Source organism: Amborella trichopoda, chromosome 10, assembly GCF_054954075.1.
Source record: "Amborella trichopoda isolate Santa Cruz 75 chromosome 10, AtrichopodaSantaCruz75HAP2 v2.0, whole genome shotgun sequence".
NCBI classification, from domain to species: domain Eukaryota; kingdom Viridiplantae; phylum Streptophyta; class Magnoliopsida; order Amborellales; family Amborellaceae; genus Amborella; species Amborella trichopoda.
Window position 1 is genome coordinate 38,400,930 of NC_142345.1, and position 18,314 is coordinate 38,419,243.

At 34.3% G+C, this 18,314-nt stretch overlaps 1 protein-coding gene across 4 annotated transcripts; it reads left to right on the plus strand.

Annotated features, from left to right (window-relative positions):
- Window positions 1–4,481: 4,481 nt before the first annotated feature.
- LOC18434109 (DNA/RNA-binding protein Kin17, conserved region) lies at window positions 4,482–11,390 on the plus strand. Of its 4 annotated transcripts, none has more exons than XM_088849973.1 (3): window positions 4,860–5,394; window positions 8,287–8,794; window positions 10,056–11,390. In XM_088849973.1, exon 3 carries the CDS (start codon window positions 10,092–10,094, stop codon window positions 11,256–11,258), a length of 1,167 nt encoding a protein of 388 aa, XP_088706099.1. In that variant the 5' UTR covers window positions 4,860–5,394; window positions 8,287–8,794; window positions 10,056–10,091; the 3' UTR covers window positions 11,259–11,390. The 4 variants fall into 4 exon arrangements, with proteins under 4 accessions (XP_006844247.2, XP_088706099.1, XP_020522746.2 ...); XM_020667087.2 differs by having other exon boundaries at window positions 4,910–5,394; window positions 8,284–8,794; XM_088849972.1 differs by lacking the exon at window positions 4,860–5,394 and adding an exon at window positions 7,991–8,182 and having other exon boundaries at window positions 8,284–8,794.
- Window positions 11,391–18,314: the final 6,924 nt, after the last annotated feature.

The window sequence follows — 18,314 nt, forward strand, 5'->3', positions numbered from 1 at the left end:
TCTCACTGCATCCAATAATATCTTTTTGGACATACCCCTTGTTCTTTTTGAACATTTTACTTGAACCAACTAGCACTTCCTAACAGGTGCTATATTGGGTCTATGTTGCACATGTCCAACCCACTTAAATCTACTTACTCACATTTTATCGGCTAGATGTAAGTTCTTCTAAATGTATTCATTTAGAATTCTATCATTTTTTGTCTTGTCTTATCTTCATCTCGACTACACTCATCTTATATATATATGTTGTTTCTTAACCACCAAACATTCTACCATATAATGCAACATTGGTCTCACAGTTATCCTCTAAAACTTCTCCTTTAGTTTCATTAGAATGTAATGATCACATAAAACATCAGTTGTATATCTCTACATCACCCACCCAGTTCTAATTTTATGGGCGACATCTTCCTTAATCTCTCCACTTTTCTGGAGTATCAGCCCAAGATATCGAAAGTGCACTCTTCTTGGTATTTCTTGGCTATCAATCTTAACTACTTCTTTGTCTCTACACCTCTAAACTTGCATTGCACATACTCTGTCTTAGTAGAACTAATTTTTGAACTTTTAAATTCTAGAGCATCCCTCCACAGTTATAACTTTGTGTTGACGCCACTTCGAGTCTCATCAATCAAAACTATGCTGTCTGTGAACAACATACACCACAATACCTCATCTTGTAGGTGTCAAGTTAAGTCATCCACAACAAAGATAAAGGGGCATGGGCACAATGCTAACCCCTGATGTGGACCAGTTGTCACTGAAGAGTCACTCATCTCTTCACTAATAGTTTGTATACTAGTTAGCGCTCCCTTGTGTATATCTCTCATCAAGTCCTAAAGTATTTGGAGATTTTTTTCTTTTCCAACACCCACTAAAATAAATATCGAGGTATTTTATCATAAGTTTTTTCTACATCAATAAAGACCATATACAGATCTTTTCCCTTCGCCCTAAATTTCTGAATCAATTTTTTAAGAAGGAAAATAACATCAATTATTTACCTCCATGACATAAAACCAAATTAGATACTTATTTTATGACTTAGTCGTTGCTCAATCATTTTTTCCCATAACTTCATAGGATAGCTCTTAAGTTTGATCAATTGATAGTTCGAATAATTCTATATGTTTCATTTATCTTGTAAATAAGTACAACAATATTTTTCCTCCATTTACCTCTCATTTTCTTTGTTCTTAACATCTTGTTGAACACCTTAGTCAGCCAATCATGCCGATCTCTCCCATGCACTTCCAAACCTCTATTGAGATACCAATTGGTCATAAGTCCTTCCTATCTTCATCATCTTCAAAGTTTCTTTCACTTTCAACATCCTGATCCTATGAATGTATATATGACTTCCGCTCTCGCTTATGCCAACGGTTCTTTCTAATGTTGTGTTCCCCATTGTTATTGTTATTTCATAATTTTTGAAAATAAACTATGTGCCTTTCATCAACCTATTCATCCTTCACCAAGGCCCTTTATCATTACTTTTAAAGCATTTAATATGGTCAAGATCCCTATACTCTCTCTCTTTCTCTCTCTCTCTCTCTCTCACTCACTCAAGTTTGTTAATTTAAAGATATCTTTTTAATCTTTTCTCATTCCTAGTTTACTATATAGGTTATTATATGCCTTAAGTTTAACCTTACTATTTGTTTAGCATGTTTCTTAGCATTTTTATATTTTTCTAAATTTTAATTATTTATATTACATCGCCTAGTTTTATAACATGATTATTTGTTATTAGGCATTTTGAATCTCATCACATCACCACCAAGTTTCATTATTGGGATTTTTGTTCCCTCTAGTCTCATTTCTACATAGCATTAACCTCAAATTCGAAGTTCTATTTTTTTTCTTTAACTAATTTATCCCTAGATGTCTATTTTTATTATTTTAAATTAATATAAAAATAATTTTTCATATGTTGATAAAATGATAATGATCACCTGAAAAATATCCTTTCCTGGGAAATATTTTACAGTTAAGTTAGCTAAAAAATAATCCGCAAGGAACCACACTTAGTTTTCTGAATGTTATTCTTCACTGGCTCAAAAGAATAAAACAAAAAGGTTGATTCCTTGTTCAAACATTTAGAAACCTGATAATTTCTAGATAGATTTCTTCAACTTTTATCCTGCAAGTCACCTCCAGCACACAACTATAAGAGAAAAAAACATATTCCCACAATATTGCTATTGGGAGTGAGGGGTTTCTCTATGTTATAATTTAATTTGGAATAACCAATAACATATTCTCTACCAAGACTACCCCAGTTTTTTTGTGATCAAAGTGCCCTTATTTACATGGTTCTCTCTTAGCCAAGTAACAAAGCCACACCCAACAAAATTCAAAAGCTCTAGATACACGGGTGAGAGAGAGAGAGCTATGGTGCACTAGTCTCTCTTTTTCACTACCCTTCGTTCCCTCTCGCACAACAGATTCAAAGGTGCCTTGGACCACAATGGTGCATCCTAGCCTTACAAGGGAGACTCATCACAAAAGCCAGTCCATTGTACACTTCAAAATGTAGCTCTTGCACAAAAGCTAGGATCCATTGCATTTCATAATCAATTAGAGTAAAAAATATTGTCAAATTTCCCAGTTCAATAAATTTATACTAAAAAATCCTTTTTAGTTCTAAACAATTATTTACAAGTAGAAAAAAAAGCCATTTTTTTTATTTTGATATCTATGTACATTTATAAAACTATGAAGACCGGCTGTACTTTCATAAGACGAATTGTTGGGTAGTCATGAAACAATATATTAATAGGATGGGTGTAGCTGAGACGATGATATTGAGATAGATGAGTTGTACGACAAGAAAATATAGAATTCGAAATAAATATATATAAGAGACCTGAGGGTACCTCTAATAGACTATAAGATGAACAAAAATAGATTTAGATGGGTCGAACATGTACAGAGTAGGCTTATTATAGCACCTATTAAGAGACGCGATTTGATTAAGGTTAAAGGCTCTAAAAGAGTAAAGGTAAATCCCAAAAAGATATAGATAGAAGTAGTAAGAAGAGACATGATGATGACTGTTGATCTGATTGAGGATATAACCCTTGATAGGATAAAATGGCATAACAAAATTTGTATAGCCAACCTCAAATAATTGGGGTAAGGTAATGATATGATGATATATGTACATAAAACCTTAATAAGGTGAGGGCGCGTGTTGCACACATGCCACTGATAAAAGTAAAATAGAAAAATTTAAAACTTAAGTGTGAAGGCCTTATAAAAGAGAAACAGAGAAAGAGTTTTATATACTTTTATTTGATTCTCTCTCGACTCTCAAACGGCTAAGCATGCAATGGGATTTTGGTGAGATTCCAACCATTAGGTAAGTTTTTTTAATATGTTTTAATGTTTAGTATTATATTTTAAAAATTTCAATCATCATCGTCAGAGCTTTTTTGCTAACTAATTGGGGTTGGCTACACGAATCCTGATCTCTCATTTTACTTTATTAAGTGTCATATTCTTAGTGAGGCTATAAGCCTCCACATCTTTTCTCACTACTTCCAACTATATCTTTTTCGGCTTACGCTTTGCTCTTTTTTATCCTTCTACCTGAAATTAAAAAAAAATAATCAAAAATTAAAATTATGTGTTTGCTACGTTGGCGTTTAGGAAATTGGGGTTTTATAGTTGTGGATTGGATTTTTTTTATTATTGGTTGCACTTTTATGTTATTTTGTAGGACTTTCACAATTTGCAAAAGCCTCTCAAAAAATTATTTGTACAAGGGCTTTTATGATATTTGTAAAAAACTTGTAAAAGTCCTTAATAGGCGAATCTGAAAAACCAAACTGAAAGAAATTTATTTGGTGCAAATTTTTGTTGTATTTTAAGTTTGCAATGTATAAAATACATTTTAAAAATAACAAAAATATGCTTAGGACATTTTTTTGTTTTTTGTTTTGTTATTTTTGTCACAATTTCCTTATGGAAAATGCAAAAAAGAAAAATAGAGAATACAACAAAGAGAAAAAGGAAAAATAGAAATAGAAAATAAAAATAGTGAATTTTTTTTGTTTTTTTAATTCTTTATTTTTCTATTTTTTTCTCCTCTTTTTTTTTTTTTTTTTTTTCATAATTTCCCCATTTTATTTGATTTCTTAAACCGGTCCGACTAGTATACCGGTCTTGTTCAACTAATCCAATTGGATTGGTACCTGATTCGGTCACCAATGCGATCCTGACAAAATTGCTTTTTTCATATTCATGATCTTCATGTTAAAGATTATATATTCTTTAAAATTTTGAATCAAATTATATTTAAAATATATATTTATTGCCGAGCCCATATTTCTACAATGTGTGGGTTGGCTACATAGAAACCGTGTCCCTTATCGTATACTGTTTTTTTTAAGGGAAAAGTTTATATAGAGCTAAGGCTCTAAACAATCTAAGGGAAAAGTTTATATAGAGTTGAGACTCTAAACAATCAAATTAGAGCCCACCTTAAAAATTTCAATAGAAAAGGTTGTTTCGATGCCGAATATTCTCAAATTGATCATCTCAACATCAAGATGCATGGATATGAGAAAAAAATGGATTTTAAGTTTTAGAAGTAGTGTATTTTGTAATGTGTTTTTGGATGATTAATTTTCAAGTTTTTTAAGTTTTCATAGATATGTCCATCTATACTATTTTTGAAACGACTATTACAAAGATTTCCAATATTGAAACCACATTTTTCGGTACTATTTGAAGGTAGGTTCTAATTTGAGTGGTTAAAGCTTAGGCACCATACAAACGGCATCTTTTTTTAATAACACAATCAAGAAAAATCCTGTAATATATATATTAATAACAAACTCAAAATTTCCATATCGTACATGTTGAATGAAATAAGTCTTTAGAGGTTCTATTAAATAGTAACGTTGTCGCCTTAGTATAAAGGGTATATTATTGGGCTCTTCGTAATTCTGCAACACAAGCTTCTCGTAAGATGATGGAATGGAAACCTCACAATAAAAACTAAGGCGATAACGTTAGAACTTTATCTTCTGTGTTTATCTTCTCGTTCCTGGAAGTTAGAACTCTATCTTCTGTGTTTGATAAAAAAAGGATAAGGTAATAACGAACTTACCTATCATGTTCCCACCTTTGTTTTGTATGTAAAAAAATTTCCGATCAAGAGGTCGGAACTTGAAAAGGGAAGTTTATATCAAAACTTCCCCCCGATAAAATTGTGCCCTAGGGTTTACATAGCCGCTCAGCCACCCCTCACTTCGCAATTAGCCGCTCAGCAAAACAGCAGCTCCACTGCAAAAGTTTTCTCTCGCTCTTTCTTCCCAGTAAAGTAAGCGTCTCGCCCAGTACTATTTGCGGCCTTGCAACCTCAACAAGTACCTCCAATCAGTGAGTTCTGTGTTGATTTTGCATTTTTTCCTTCTTTTTTCTTGCTAATTTCGGATTTCTCTGTTAACAACATTGTTCTCAGGTTTTATTTGGAGGAAACCCTAGAAAAGCATTTCTAGGGTTAAATCTACTTATTTTTGTATAATTTCCTATGTTGAATGTTGTATTAAATTGGTTTAATGGTTTCCATGTTGTAAATTGAGTTCTAAAGCAATGCAAAAGCTTTATTTCGTGATTTTTCTATGTTGTAAATCTAAATTCAGGGTTAACTGATTGTTTTGAGTGCTTGACATCAAGTTCCCTGACAATCTATCCGTATTAGAGTGCTTGTTGGTTGTGTGCATGATAAGATATTAGAGAGCTTGTTGGTTGTCTGCATGATAAGAATATGGATGCACAATCATTTGATAGTTTGGGTTCTTGTTGGAATCAGTATACTTCGTTCCAGACTGCTGTAATTTTGATTAGCTTGATTCACTGTGAGATCGCTACGTTAGCATCACCCTAGTTCATGCAACCTTAAAATTTGTTATATTGTTTTTATTATGGAAACAATACCATAAAAATTTGAAAAAATTGAATTAAAGCTCCAAGAATTCTCAACCCTCAAACTCAATTTTGGACAAATGCAAAAGATTTATATCTTTTGGAGCTCCAAATCGAATATTATTTCGAGAAGCCACTCCAAACATAGTTCATTTGAAAAAGAGGATTAGAAAAAAAAAAAAAAACGACTTACTTGGTTCAGATTTTCAGATTAGCTTGGGTAATCCGTCAAAAAAGTAGTTTTGATTAGCTTGGATAATTTTCCTGTATCTCTCTCCTCTACCTCTTCTTCAGCTTGTTTAGTTCAAATCTCCACAAAAAACCATACTCTCTTCTCCTAAACTCATTCTCCAATTCAACTGCAGATTGTTTTGGTAATGGGGTAAGGCTGGATCTTTACTCTTCACCAATCTGGACCCTTTATGGACTTTGAACACCACCACTCCGACCGTTCGCTCCCAACCTATTTGACTATGAGACCACCATTCCCAACTTCTTCGAGTTCTGTGATACCAAGCATAGGGACTATTGTCCATGCCATGACACCGAGAGAGAGAAGAAATTTGACACCCATATGCTATTTTTCAGAGACTATTCGCATCAAATGAGTATTATTGGTTTTAGTTTTGTAGGATTTCTATCAAGAAACTTTAGTTTCTAGGAATGGTCGTAGTCATATTTGGAAATTGGAAGGTGGTTTCGGGTTCATAATGAATGAGGAGTTAGTTTCAGTGCTCTTATTGAACACTGATTTCCGAAGTGATCAACTTTACTTTCATGGATAATTAAAATGTTGTTTGTCATTTTTTCTGTATTTCTGTTTAACTAATCCATGTCACATTGTTATTTGAGAAATTGCTCAGATGTCGTTTGGATGACAATTCAATTTATCCATTAACCTTTTCAATGCCCTTTAGAAAATTATTGCTGAGTTATTGAAAAGGTTTTCTTTATTATGCTGCAAATTTTGGCAATACTCTATCATGAATATTAGCATCCTATCTATTATTTACTGTAAGGATCTTCGGCTGTATTTGGTTTGAAAGAAACAATAAGATTGGCTGCAATGATTTAGTCATTAAGGGGAAGGTGAAGTTATCAGGTGAGATGTTTTCATGCAACATGTGGGTGTAGAGAGAGAGAGAGAGAGCATTAGCTGGGGATGAACTTGATGACAATATTCTGATTATGACATTTCATATGGGATGGCTTATAATGGAAGACATTGCTTTAACCGCAGATGAGACCTTGGGTCTCTTCTTATATGAGATATCTATTTCTATGCTCTCAGTCTATTCATTGCCCATTTACCTCCTTACTGATTGTGTATACCTGCCATATTCTATGCACCTTTTGCTTGGGTTTTTATGAATGTGAATTTGAATTATAGATAACTTGAACTTAGAGAAACCTATGCTTGAAGAATAGGCCCTTACTAATTAACTTGCTTTCTTTTATAGGATTAGATTAGATTTCTGTTATTATGCTCTCTTTTGTTATGCTTTATTTATGGTTTAATAGTACAGGGTGGTTATGTTTCTAGTTGAGTATGTACATTTCCAACATTGTCTTTTTTTTGCATCCTTGGGAACCTTTTGTGTGCTAAATGCTAAACAGTTCAGCATGTTGGATTGTGGTTAATCCATTCTTATTCTGATCTTTTATGTTGAATTCTATGATGGTTTTACTTTGTACAGTTTTGGCATATTCAATGCATTGAGTTTCCTTAAGCTCTATATGACAATTTTTTGGGTTGTTTCTCGATATAGATCTGCATTCTCGTTATTGTAGAACTTGGTTATTGAATTGTGAGCTTCCAATGATTACTAAAATTCATTGTGGTACTTTGTTCTAGCTTTCTCTGCATTTTCTTTATTTATGTTTAAGCTATAATGCCTTGTACTTTTTATTATTTATTTATGCTTAATATTTAGTGCCATCTAGTTTAAAGAAATCAACCTAACGAGGCTTTATTATAACTGTTAAAGATTACGATAACAATATGAGCCAATGGAACCCTGTAGACCCAAGAACTTCTTTAACTTCCTAGGAGGTTATCAAACACTGAAACCATAAACTTCTTTAACTTCCCAGGAGGTTATCAAACACATATTCCAGGAACTTCTTACAATAACTTATATCTTCCCAGCAAGGAGGAACTTCCAATTTACAGTTCATGAACTTGCTTCCAGTTATCAAACAGGCCCATAGAGAACGGAAATAGCCGTGACTGATTTTCTCGGTGTGTATTTTTTATAATGGGAAAATTACAAGAAACTCCCAAGATGAACATGCTATGCAACTTACTCAACTTAGCCATTTCTCTCACTTTTGTTCCCACAGTAGAGCTCCGGCATGACAGTAGGGCTCCAGTACTGTGTAAAGTGCAGTTCGGCAATTGCAAATGGCGGTCCAGCAGTTGCAAAGGGCGGCCCGATAGTAGATGTTATTGGATTACAAGACTCCGACACTATGTAAAGGGCGGTCCGACAGTAATCAGTTTCAGTCCGATAGTTGTCTTAGAGCGGTCCGGCATTGTGCGCTCGGGCAATGTGATGGTGCGCTTCTACGAGGTCCAAAAGTCAACGTCAAATCTGGTCAAAGTGATTTTTATGTACGGAAAAGGCATTTCTGTCTAAAAAAATAAACTTTTTCCCCTGGGGGTATTTCCACAAAAAGTTTGTTGTGGGGAAAAAGTGAGAGAGAAATTAAGTTCGGGGTAAGTTGCATAGAAGGTGTCGTCTTGGGGGTTTTTTGTAATTTTTGCTTTTATAATCTTTCTGCAAATTGAAGCCCCTCGTTCAGGATCACCATCGAGGAAACCCTAGAAAGATCATCGTCTCTTAACAAACAGGTCAGTTGTCCAAACCAATCTCTTTACCTTCTTCCATGGCCATATCATACCTGTTTCAATGTCTCTTTCTCCTTGTAGTTTTCTCGTTGCCCGGTTAATTAGGCTTTTGACTCCCTCTTGGTGTTAATTGTGTTTTGTCTTTCTATATTGGTTTATCAATGGAAGATGAACAATTCTTTAGGGGTTTGTCTAGGCTTCATTTAAAGTTTTCTAGGGTCGTTATTTGGGGTTTTGATTTGTGATTGCATTTTTATGGGTTATGAACATTAATAAGAGTTATCGGAAGGATTTTATAATGTGAATGTGTGATTCTTGTATGGTTTGTTGGTTTATTGAGATTAATTTTGGGAGGGCGTGGTTTACATTGAATTGTATCCAGTTTTGTTGGCGTTAGGTGCTATTTGCATAAATATTTTTCCATGACGTTATTTTACCAATGTGAAGGGAAGTTAGTTGATTGGGTGATGGCAATATTTACTCGAAATTTGGAAAATTTCAATGATGCAGAGAGCAGTAATGTGAATATTTTCAAGATAATTACCACTTTAAACTGAATATAAAGATACACTGCAGCCATCGTTGTAGCTGTTTAGTTTCTGTTTAAATTCATTGTGAATTTAGGTTATCGATGAGTAATTGATAGCTTTCCGTGTGACTTGCTTACAATTCAGCTGCGCCATATGTTCCTCATTAGATTAGACACCCATGAAGTTGAGATCCATCTGAAACAAAAAATGGTGGGATATGTTGATGTGATTAAGTTCTAATGGAAGCTATTGGCAACACTATTTACTTATAAAACATGTTTAAAAGATTGTAGAATTCACTATGTATATGATGACTATTTATTAAAATGGATTTGAGTTCAATTTTGTGTGCCTGTGTGTGTGCGAGAGAGAAAGAGAGATATATATATATATATAGAGAGAGAGAGAGAAGCATTTATAAAAATCACAATTAGTATAAAAAAGTGCAAAAATAGAACAAAATGCAATTAGTATCAAAATATCGAAATTAGTATCACGAAATTAGTATCAAAAATCACTTTCTCCATCCATTCTTCACTAAAAATCACAAATGCATATTTGATTGATCCATTTTAGATACTATACCACTGTCTCATCGACTATCATTAGAATACCTTGGGAGCTAATGTAAAGTATTGTATCAAAGTATTGGGTTGTCCATTTCCCCTTGTTTATAGTAGTTGTTTTTTTTTTCATTCTTGAAACCCTCCTTTATATGTGTTTCTGAATTTCAGGTGTCTTTGGTGTCGTGACCACAGCTATAGTCTCTAATGGGTAAAAATGACTTCCTCACTCCTAAGGCCATTGCCAACAGGATCAAAGCCAAAGGCCTCCAAAAGCTTCGCTGGTATTGCCAGATGTGTCAGAAGCAATGTAGAGATGAAAATGGCTTCAAGTGCCATTGCATGAGCGAGAGTCACCAACGCCAAATGCAGGTCTTTGGCCAGAACCCAAATCGAATTGTCGATGGGTATTCAGAGGAGTTTGAGAGAGCGTTCATGGAGCATATGCGTCGCTCCCACCGTTTTAGCAGAGTTGCTGCAACCGTGGTGTACAATGAGTACATAGCAGATCGACACCATATTCACATGAATTCAACACAGTGGGCAACTCTAACTGACTTTGTCAAATACCTTGGAAGAACTGGTCAATGTAAGGTTGAAGAGACCCCAAAGGGCTGGTTCATGACCTATATTGATAGAGACTCGGAGACATTGTTCAAGGAGAGGCTCAAAAACAAGAGGCTTAGATCTGATGCAGCAGAGGAAGAGAAGCAAGAGAGAGAAATTATGAAGCAGATTGAAAGGGCTGAGCAGTTCATTCCTAAATCCCAAGAACCGAATGAAACTCTAAAATTGCAAAGAGAGGAGAAGCCATCTGGTGATGGAAAGGTGGCATTTTCTCTTGGGAGTGGCGGGAATGGGGAGAGCTCCAAGCCAAACAATGTTTTGGGACCATTGTCTGAAGAGGATGTACCAGAGAAAAAATCTACTAAAAATAGACCTGAACCATCAAAAGGATCTGTTCTTGCTGATTTGATGAAAGAGCAAGAGAAAGCTAAGGAGAAATTGAACAGGAAAGATTACTGGCTATGTGAAGGAATTATTGTGAAGGTTATGAGCAAAGCTTTGGCTGAGAAGGGGTATTATAAACAGAAGGGGGTTGTTATAAAGGTTGTGGACAAATATGTTGGTGAAATCAAGATGCTTGATAGTGGCCATGTTCTTAGAGTGGACCAAGAGGAGTTAGAGACTGTGATACCCCAAATTGGGGGTCTTGTAAGGATTGTTAATGGAGCTTATCGCGGCTCAAATGCTCGTTTGGTTTCAATAGACAAAGAGAATTACTGTGCAAAGGTGCAGATTGAGAAGGGTATTTATGAGGGAAGGGTTTTACGAGCAGTTGCTTATGAGGACTTTTGCAAAGTAATGCAATGAACTTGTCAATACATTTCGTTGTGGGTTTTTTTCTTTTCTTTTTTTCTTGGCCGAAAAGCCAACTTTCTTTTTCTTTGAAATGAAATGTTCTAAAGTTTATTTGAAATGAAAATCCTGATGTGCATTTTCTTATTGAAGTTTTTTCTGCATATTTTATTTGATAGGAATGATGTGGAGAATGTGATTCTTTGTACCTATATTCATGTTGCTGTTCTTAAATTTCAAGATTTGAGTTGTTTTTGGGATTTATTTTCACGAGGTTTATGTGTTCAATATGCAAAGGGAAGGCCTTATTTGAAGACCTGAAAAATGTTCTTGGCTTAGTTTGAAATGGAAATGCCATTTGATTAGATACTTGAGATTCAATAGATTAATGATAAAGTTCAAGAACATGTAATGCTAGGGAAGATTTCTGAAAATACATATGAAAATCAGTGCAATCGCGTAGATCTGATGCCTAAGATTCAAAGAGAATGCTGGAAAATTGGAAGAAAGAATGTTGAGAAAACATTGTAAAATTTATATGAAAATAAGTAGTCCATGGTGCAAATTGAAGGGTACACACTGAAAACTTGGGAAGTTATTTTCATCGAAAATGAGTAGGGCAGTGACTGGATAGATCTGCTGTTTGTCTCCTATGACCAACTTATTGTAGATGATTCATGTATTAACCTTATAAGCAGGCAATAAAACAGTACAATTCTCGGTCAATTCTCCAATATAGTGCTTCTATAAGACAGGTGAAAGGTACCAATGAATATGTATTTGTCACTTTTGAACTTTCTTGTTAACTGAAATACCAGAGTGATGTAACATTATACTTATGTGATGTTCTGTAGCTATATAGGTCTCATTCTCACCACACTAAATCACCATAATCCGCTGCTACATTGTATAATGTGTATTTTTCCTGTATAAAATCTGGACTTACCTCGACAGATCAGATGACATTTGATGACTTGCAATTGTGATTCTTTTCGTGAGACCTACTTTTTGTTGTCCATGGACATGTTTTACAAGATTTTATTTTGTTGGTTTATGGCATTGTAATCCCTGAACTCCTAGTGCCTAATATTCTCACTGATTATATAATTAAGGGGTTCCGATGATATCCACCCACATTCCAAGGCGCATGTACTGGGTTTCAAACTATCGTGATCCTTTCCAATGGTTTCTCTTTACCTTATTTTGTCATTAACAATTACTTAGTTCTAAAACGTTTGAAATTGCCTATCTTGTAAGTCGTAACAATTGCAAAAGGGATGACATACAAAATATTAAGATAGGCATGCATCTGAGATCTATTGGATTTAGACTTGCTCTTTAGTCTAATGGTACGGTGTCTATTATATTGCATTCTTTCAAGGGGGGATGTGCCCATAAACTCATAAATATGAGGTGTAAGCTACTGTCCTCTGCCAAACGCTGGCCTTTTTGTGGGACTGCAGAAAGGTGATGTGATATCATGACGAAGAAAGAATAGGCCCCTCGTCCATAAGAGAGAAAGGGGGTAACTTTTACCTATTATTTGCATCTTTTTACTTTATTGGAACTCAAAAAAAAAAAGATCATCATCCAATTAGCATCATCATTATTTGAGTCTTATCCCAACTATTTGGGGTCGACTAATTCATATAGAGATGGGGCAAAAGTTTGGTTGCCAACCTAACACAACCCTACTTTCTCATCCGAGGACTGGCCATGACAAAGGCTATCTGACCCACATATCATCATCATCATCATCATCATCATCATAGCTTTTTTTCAATTAATTGTGGTCGGCTACACTAATCCTAGTCCGCCATTCTGCTCTATTAAATACGTAACCTCAATAAAGTCATAAGTCCCTATATATTTTCGTACTACTTTCAATCACGTCTTTTTGGGTCTACTACTTGCTCTCTTTAGTCCTTCCACTTGAACTAACTTGCACCTTCTAAGAGGTGATATACTTGGTTAGCGCCACATATGGCTAGCCAACCTAAGTATACTCTCTCTCGTCTTATTGCCTATTGGTGCCACACCCAAATTCTCCAAAATGAATTCATTTCTAATTCTAGTCATTGTCTTGCCACTCATCCATCTCAACATCCTCATCTCCGATACACTCATCTATGGGTATTTTGTTTTTTGTCTGCCCAACATTCTATAGAGCAATGCCGGTCTCACAACTGTCCAATAAAACTTGCTCTTCAGCTTCATTGGTATGTGGCGATAACATAAAATTCCAGTTGCACATTTCCCTTTTACTCACCCAACTGTAATTTTGTGTGCAACATCTTCCTCAATCTCTCTATTCTTCTGAATTATCAACCCAAGATATCAAAAGTAGTCTTTTTTTTTAAGATACTGAAAGCATGAGTCATATACCTCTCTCTATCTTTTTCCTTTTACCAAAATATCACATGAGATGTAATTTGGATTGGTCATCTTTATTGAAGTATATAGAAGACCTTTCTAGAGGGAAATCTATTTCTGCATCCTTAGGTATTATAGTACGACAACTTCTGCTCTAGATTGCTATTTATCACTTTTGCAGCTTTAGTCCTAAACAGTTTCGAAATATTGAGATGCTTTGGCTTGTGGCATAGGCAACTGTAGTAGCCTTCTAATCCTCGGAAAGTTGAACAATTTACTACAAATTTAGTTTGCCCATATGTGTCAGCTGTGGTTTTATATATACGTTACCTTCTATCCCTACATCATATGCTTCTTTAAATCGTATGGTTACTTTTTAGAACAGTTCGAACTTCTTTATCCTAGCTTGTAATGGCAAACCTAGTACATCTTGTAATTAAATGATCTAAGTAATTATTTGATTAGAAGTTTAGATCAATGTGTGCATAAATATCTATCTGAGTAAGGAGTTTCTGTGCAAAGATGAGCTATATGGTTTATGTATATGTCACGAGTGATGGACTACCCCCCATTGGAAAGGATGTCACTATAAAACAGCTACAAACTAGCCATAAGAGGACTGTAGTGGTAAGGACAGAGGTGGGGGTGCAATTTGGTAATCCTTGGGATGAAGATGATCGAGTGACATACACAGCATAAAGGGTGCATCATTCTTGTATGAGTTCACAATGAATGTAAATACTAGCAAAGCTGAAATAAATTATCTGACAATGGCGGTCATTGATATTCACCGGATATGGTGTTTAGCATATTATTACCAAAATCACAAAGGTAATACACTGCAGAATGGAGTGCATTGAGCATTATAGGATGGAGGATTGCAAATATGTAGATGGATATTAAATTTTGAAGGGTGTACATTCCATACCATATAAAATCCAAAAGCACTTCTACTTGAAGGAAACTTCTAAATTCAATTTACAAAAATGTCATCAAAATTGACATATATTTCTCTCTATAACCGTGTTTATCATCGAAGTAAGCTTCTCTTGAAAGTTGAGTTCATTATTTGAGGCACTATGTTTGTGGCAGTTTTTATTTTTCTGCTCTGGTGGCTGTTTCAAAATCAGACCAAGCATTGGCTTTTCCAAGACTCTGTAGGGGAATACCTTGTGCATGTCCCAATAAATATGCCATGTCAAGAGCCTGCTTGGCTTAGGGCATAGGGTTCAACTTCGATGATTCAGTTTTTTTGGTTTTAATTAATTGTGCAGTGAAGTTGTTATTTAGCCTTGAGGTTCTTTTGCATTACAGAGTTTATGGTGAGTGAATTGTTATTACTTGCTTTTGTAAAAGATATACAACCATCCCAAACGAATCAAATAAAAACCCAAGTTTTTGTGCCTCTTAGAGTGATTATTGAATCTACTTGATATAGGACAATCATTTCCCAAACAGCTCGATGGTTGTCTTCAAGGTGTCTCTCCCTATGGGAACTATGGGGAGGTCATAAGATTTTGAAATTTTTGACACAAATATTTAAGAAGTTCATCCATAATGGATTCCTTCTATTTGTAAATGACACCGTTGTTCATTCTAATCCATTATGGCCTAGCTGTTGTTAGAGTAAGGTGTGCAAAAAATTTGTCAAGTCCACTAATGGGCCGATCAAGTCTGTCAATTGTTTCTCTAACTCTGCATTGAAGAGAATTGTTGAGATTATTTGAATCACCTAATCTGTAATAGCAGTAAATACTTCATTTGGTTATCCTATTTTTGCTTTCCAAGACTCCCATATTATAGAAAAAGGGCTGGGGTCGTGGTTGTAGCATCCCCACAAACCTTCAAAATGTAACTCCCCAAAAAATCATGAATGGGTATTCTCTAACTCCCCAATCTATTGGAAAAAACGATTAGGGCCTGTCTTCCCCACTAAATTACCACAAAAAACTCCCTAATCTATTGAAAAAACGGGTTGAGGCATGTCTTCTCCAACTAAATTACCCCAAAAAAAAAAAACTCCCATATTGTTACTATAAATGGGTATTCCTTGTTTATAATGGTTTGCAAGCTGCTGGAATTAGTGATAAGATGAACCTTTTTGTTTTGTGAAAGTGGAACCACATATTTATGCTACCTTTCTAAAATCTGTCGGGTGTATATACTGCTCTCTCTCTCTCTTCTCACTCTCTCGCTCGCTTTGGAATTTTGCCTGCTAGCCGGGAAAAAGACTTTATGTAGTTTTGGAACTGGTAAAAAATAGAAGGACCATTTATAAAAGGAAAATTGTTTCATGCGGGATGGACCGCACTTCTTCAATATGTGGTCCAGATGGACGCAAATTGGTGGTCCATCTGAAAACAAATGTAACTAACGGTCTAAATGTTTTTTTAATATAACTATTATTTTTAGTTTTTTTTAAAAAAAAACTCAAATTCACGATCTCCACGTTAAAGATTATATATTCTCTAAAAATTAAGTCAAATTATATTTTTAAAAAATATGTTTATTGCCAAACCTGCATTTCTACAATATGTTGGTTGGCTGCGTAGAAACCATGTCCTTCATTAAGAAAAATGTGAGGTTTGCATAATGTGTTAACCTTATACCTTTGAAGTAAGTGCACATCCAAAATATGCCGAAAATACAGTTTTGGTGCTGCAAGGCCAACATAAAAATCTATTGTTTCCCCCAATTATGAAATTTAAAGTTCTAAAAATAGTGATGATCAAGCCGATCTATAAACCCTTGAAAATCTTGAAAATGGATGGTCTAGATAATGTGTTAGAAGGTGAATTTTTTTTAGGACTAGAAATCCCATTTTTTTCATGTTTATGAAGCTCAAGGTCGAGATGACCGATTTGAGGGCTTTGCATCATAAGAACAACCTTCTCTAGTGGGGCTTTTAGGTGCACCTTACTTGTACATTATAAGACACCTTTTATAAATTATTCTTTATTTAAAGGAAAAAGTGTGTATAAGGATGCAACCTTAATATGTAGAACTACGGTTGCACCTCAAAAATCCATCGGAAAAAGTAGTTTAATGTTGAAAATTTGATTGATCATCTCGACATCGAGATGTGTGACCATGAAAAATAAAAAGATTTTAAGTCTCATAAATAGTACATTTTACAACATATTATCTATACCGTCCATTTTCAAGATTTTCATATGTTTATAGATCTACTAGATTTTAACCATTTTTTAATTTAAAATTTTATAATTAGATATAAAAATAGATTTTGAGATAATGCTAAGAATATTTTACATCAAAATTATATACCATGGTAAAATTGGAAGGTGCACCTTACCTCTACAGCTACGGATGCATCCGTATGCCAATTGCAATCTTATTTAAACTTAAAGCAAAAAAATATGCCTAAAATGTTACATAATAAATCTTTCATTTATGTTTTGATAAATATTCCAAAATTAAAATAAGATATCAAGTCACCTCCACTCATCCTTACACTACTAATATCAATAGAGGAGTCTATCGCCACAATGTTAAGGATTGACATATTTTGATCAAAGAAAAGTACCATTTATTTTTAGTATAACGATGTCACAATCACTTTTATTAGTCAGATTTTAAATATGGAGTCTATGAATGTGTTATTGACTAGATTCAAAGTTAAAAAAAAAATTTCTCAAACATCATGATATACTCCAAACTATCCAATTTTGCATCTAATGGCTAGAGGTAATTGTGACCTCCTTGTAACAATGGTTAGTGGTCTCATAGTATGCGACCTCTTTAATTAATCATGATTAATTTTAGCCTTTTGGCTTTTCTAACATTTAAAATCTAAAAATACCCTGAAAAAAAAATTTAATCAACCATTTCCCATGTTTTGATCTCTGCAAATTTTTACCTCAGCTAATGACTTGATGCCAAAGTACCATCTTTTTTTTTGTTTTCCTACTTCAGGGAATATGTATGTGCGAAGTCATTTCCAGAAAAGAGGGGGTAAATCTCAAAGTTTTCATAGCCCACTTAGGCTTTCAGGTCGAAAACATTTATATGGCGCTCCAACATTATATATTAAAGTAAGGTGCACCTCAAAAATCATGCAAAAGAGAGTGTTCTATCATTTGGAGTACACTCTAATTGATCATCTCAGATCTCAAAATATATGGATATAAGGAAAAAAAAAATTTTAAATCCAAAAAATAGTGCATCTTGTAACAAGTAATCTAGACCACCTATTTTCAAGATTTTCAAATATTTATTGATCTGTTAGATTTGTACGATTTTTTAAATTTTAAATTTTTACAACTAAAGATGAAAATAGATTTCCAAACCATCATAAGATTTTCAACCCCGGAACAACATCTCGAAGCAAATTTTAGAGGTGCACCTTACTCCTAGCAACCTTACACAAACCTCACCCACATATAAATTCATCATACCTCGTGTTTAATAGCCAAAAAAACCATTTGTCCACTCCCAATAATTAAGATTGAATTCAAGCTCAGATTAACTGCAAATTGTAGAAAGTTCCCCCAAATTCTTCTAAAAGCCTTTCACATCTATAATTTTGTTGGTCTCTTTCAAGCATGTTCATGTCAAAACTGCACCATAAATGTAGTTTATGGTGTCCAACATAAAGACCATACAAAGCACACAAATGAGGCAGAAAATCACACCCACATAACTTTATATTATATTTATTAAAATATAATATACAATCTA

Excerpts from the sequence above, each read along its gene's own strand:
- LOC18434109 (XM_006844184.4), top strand. The coding sequence starts at position 10,092 with ATGGGTAAAAATGACTTCCTCACTCCTAAGGCCATTGCCAACAGGATC.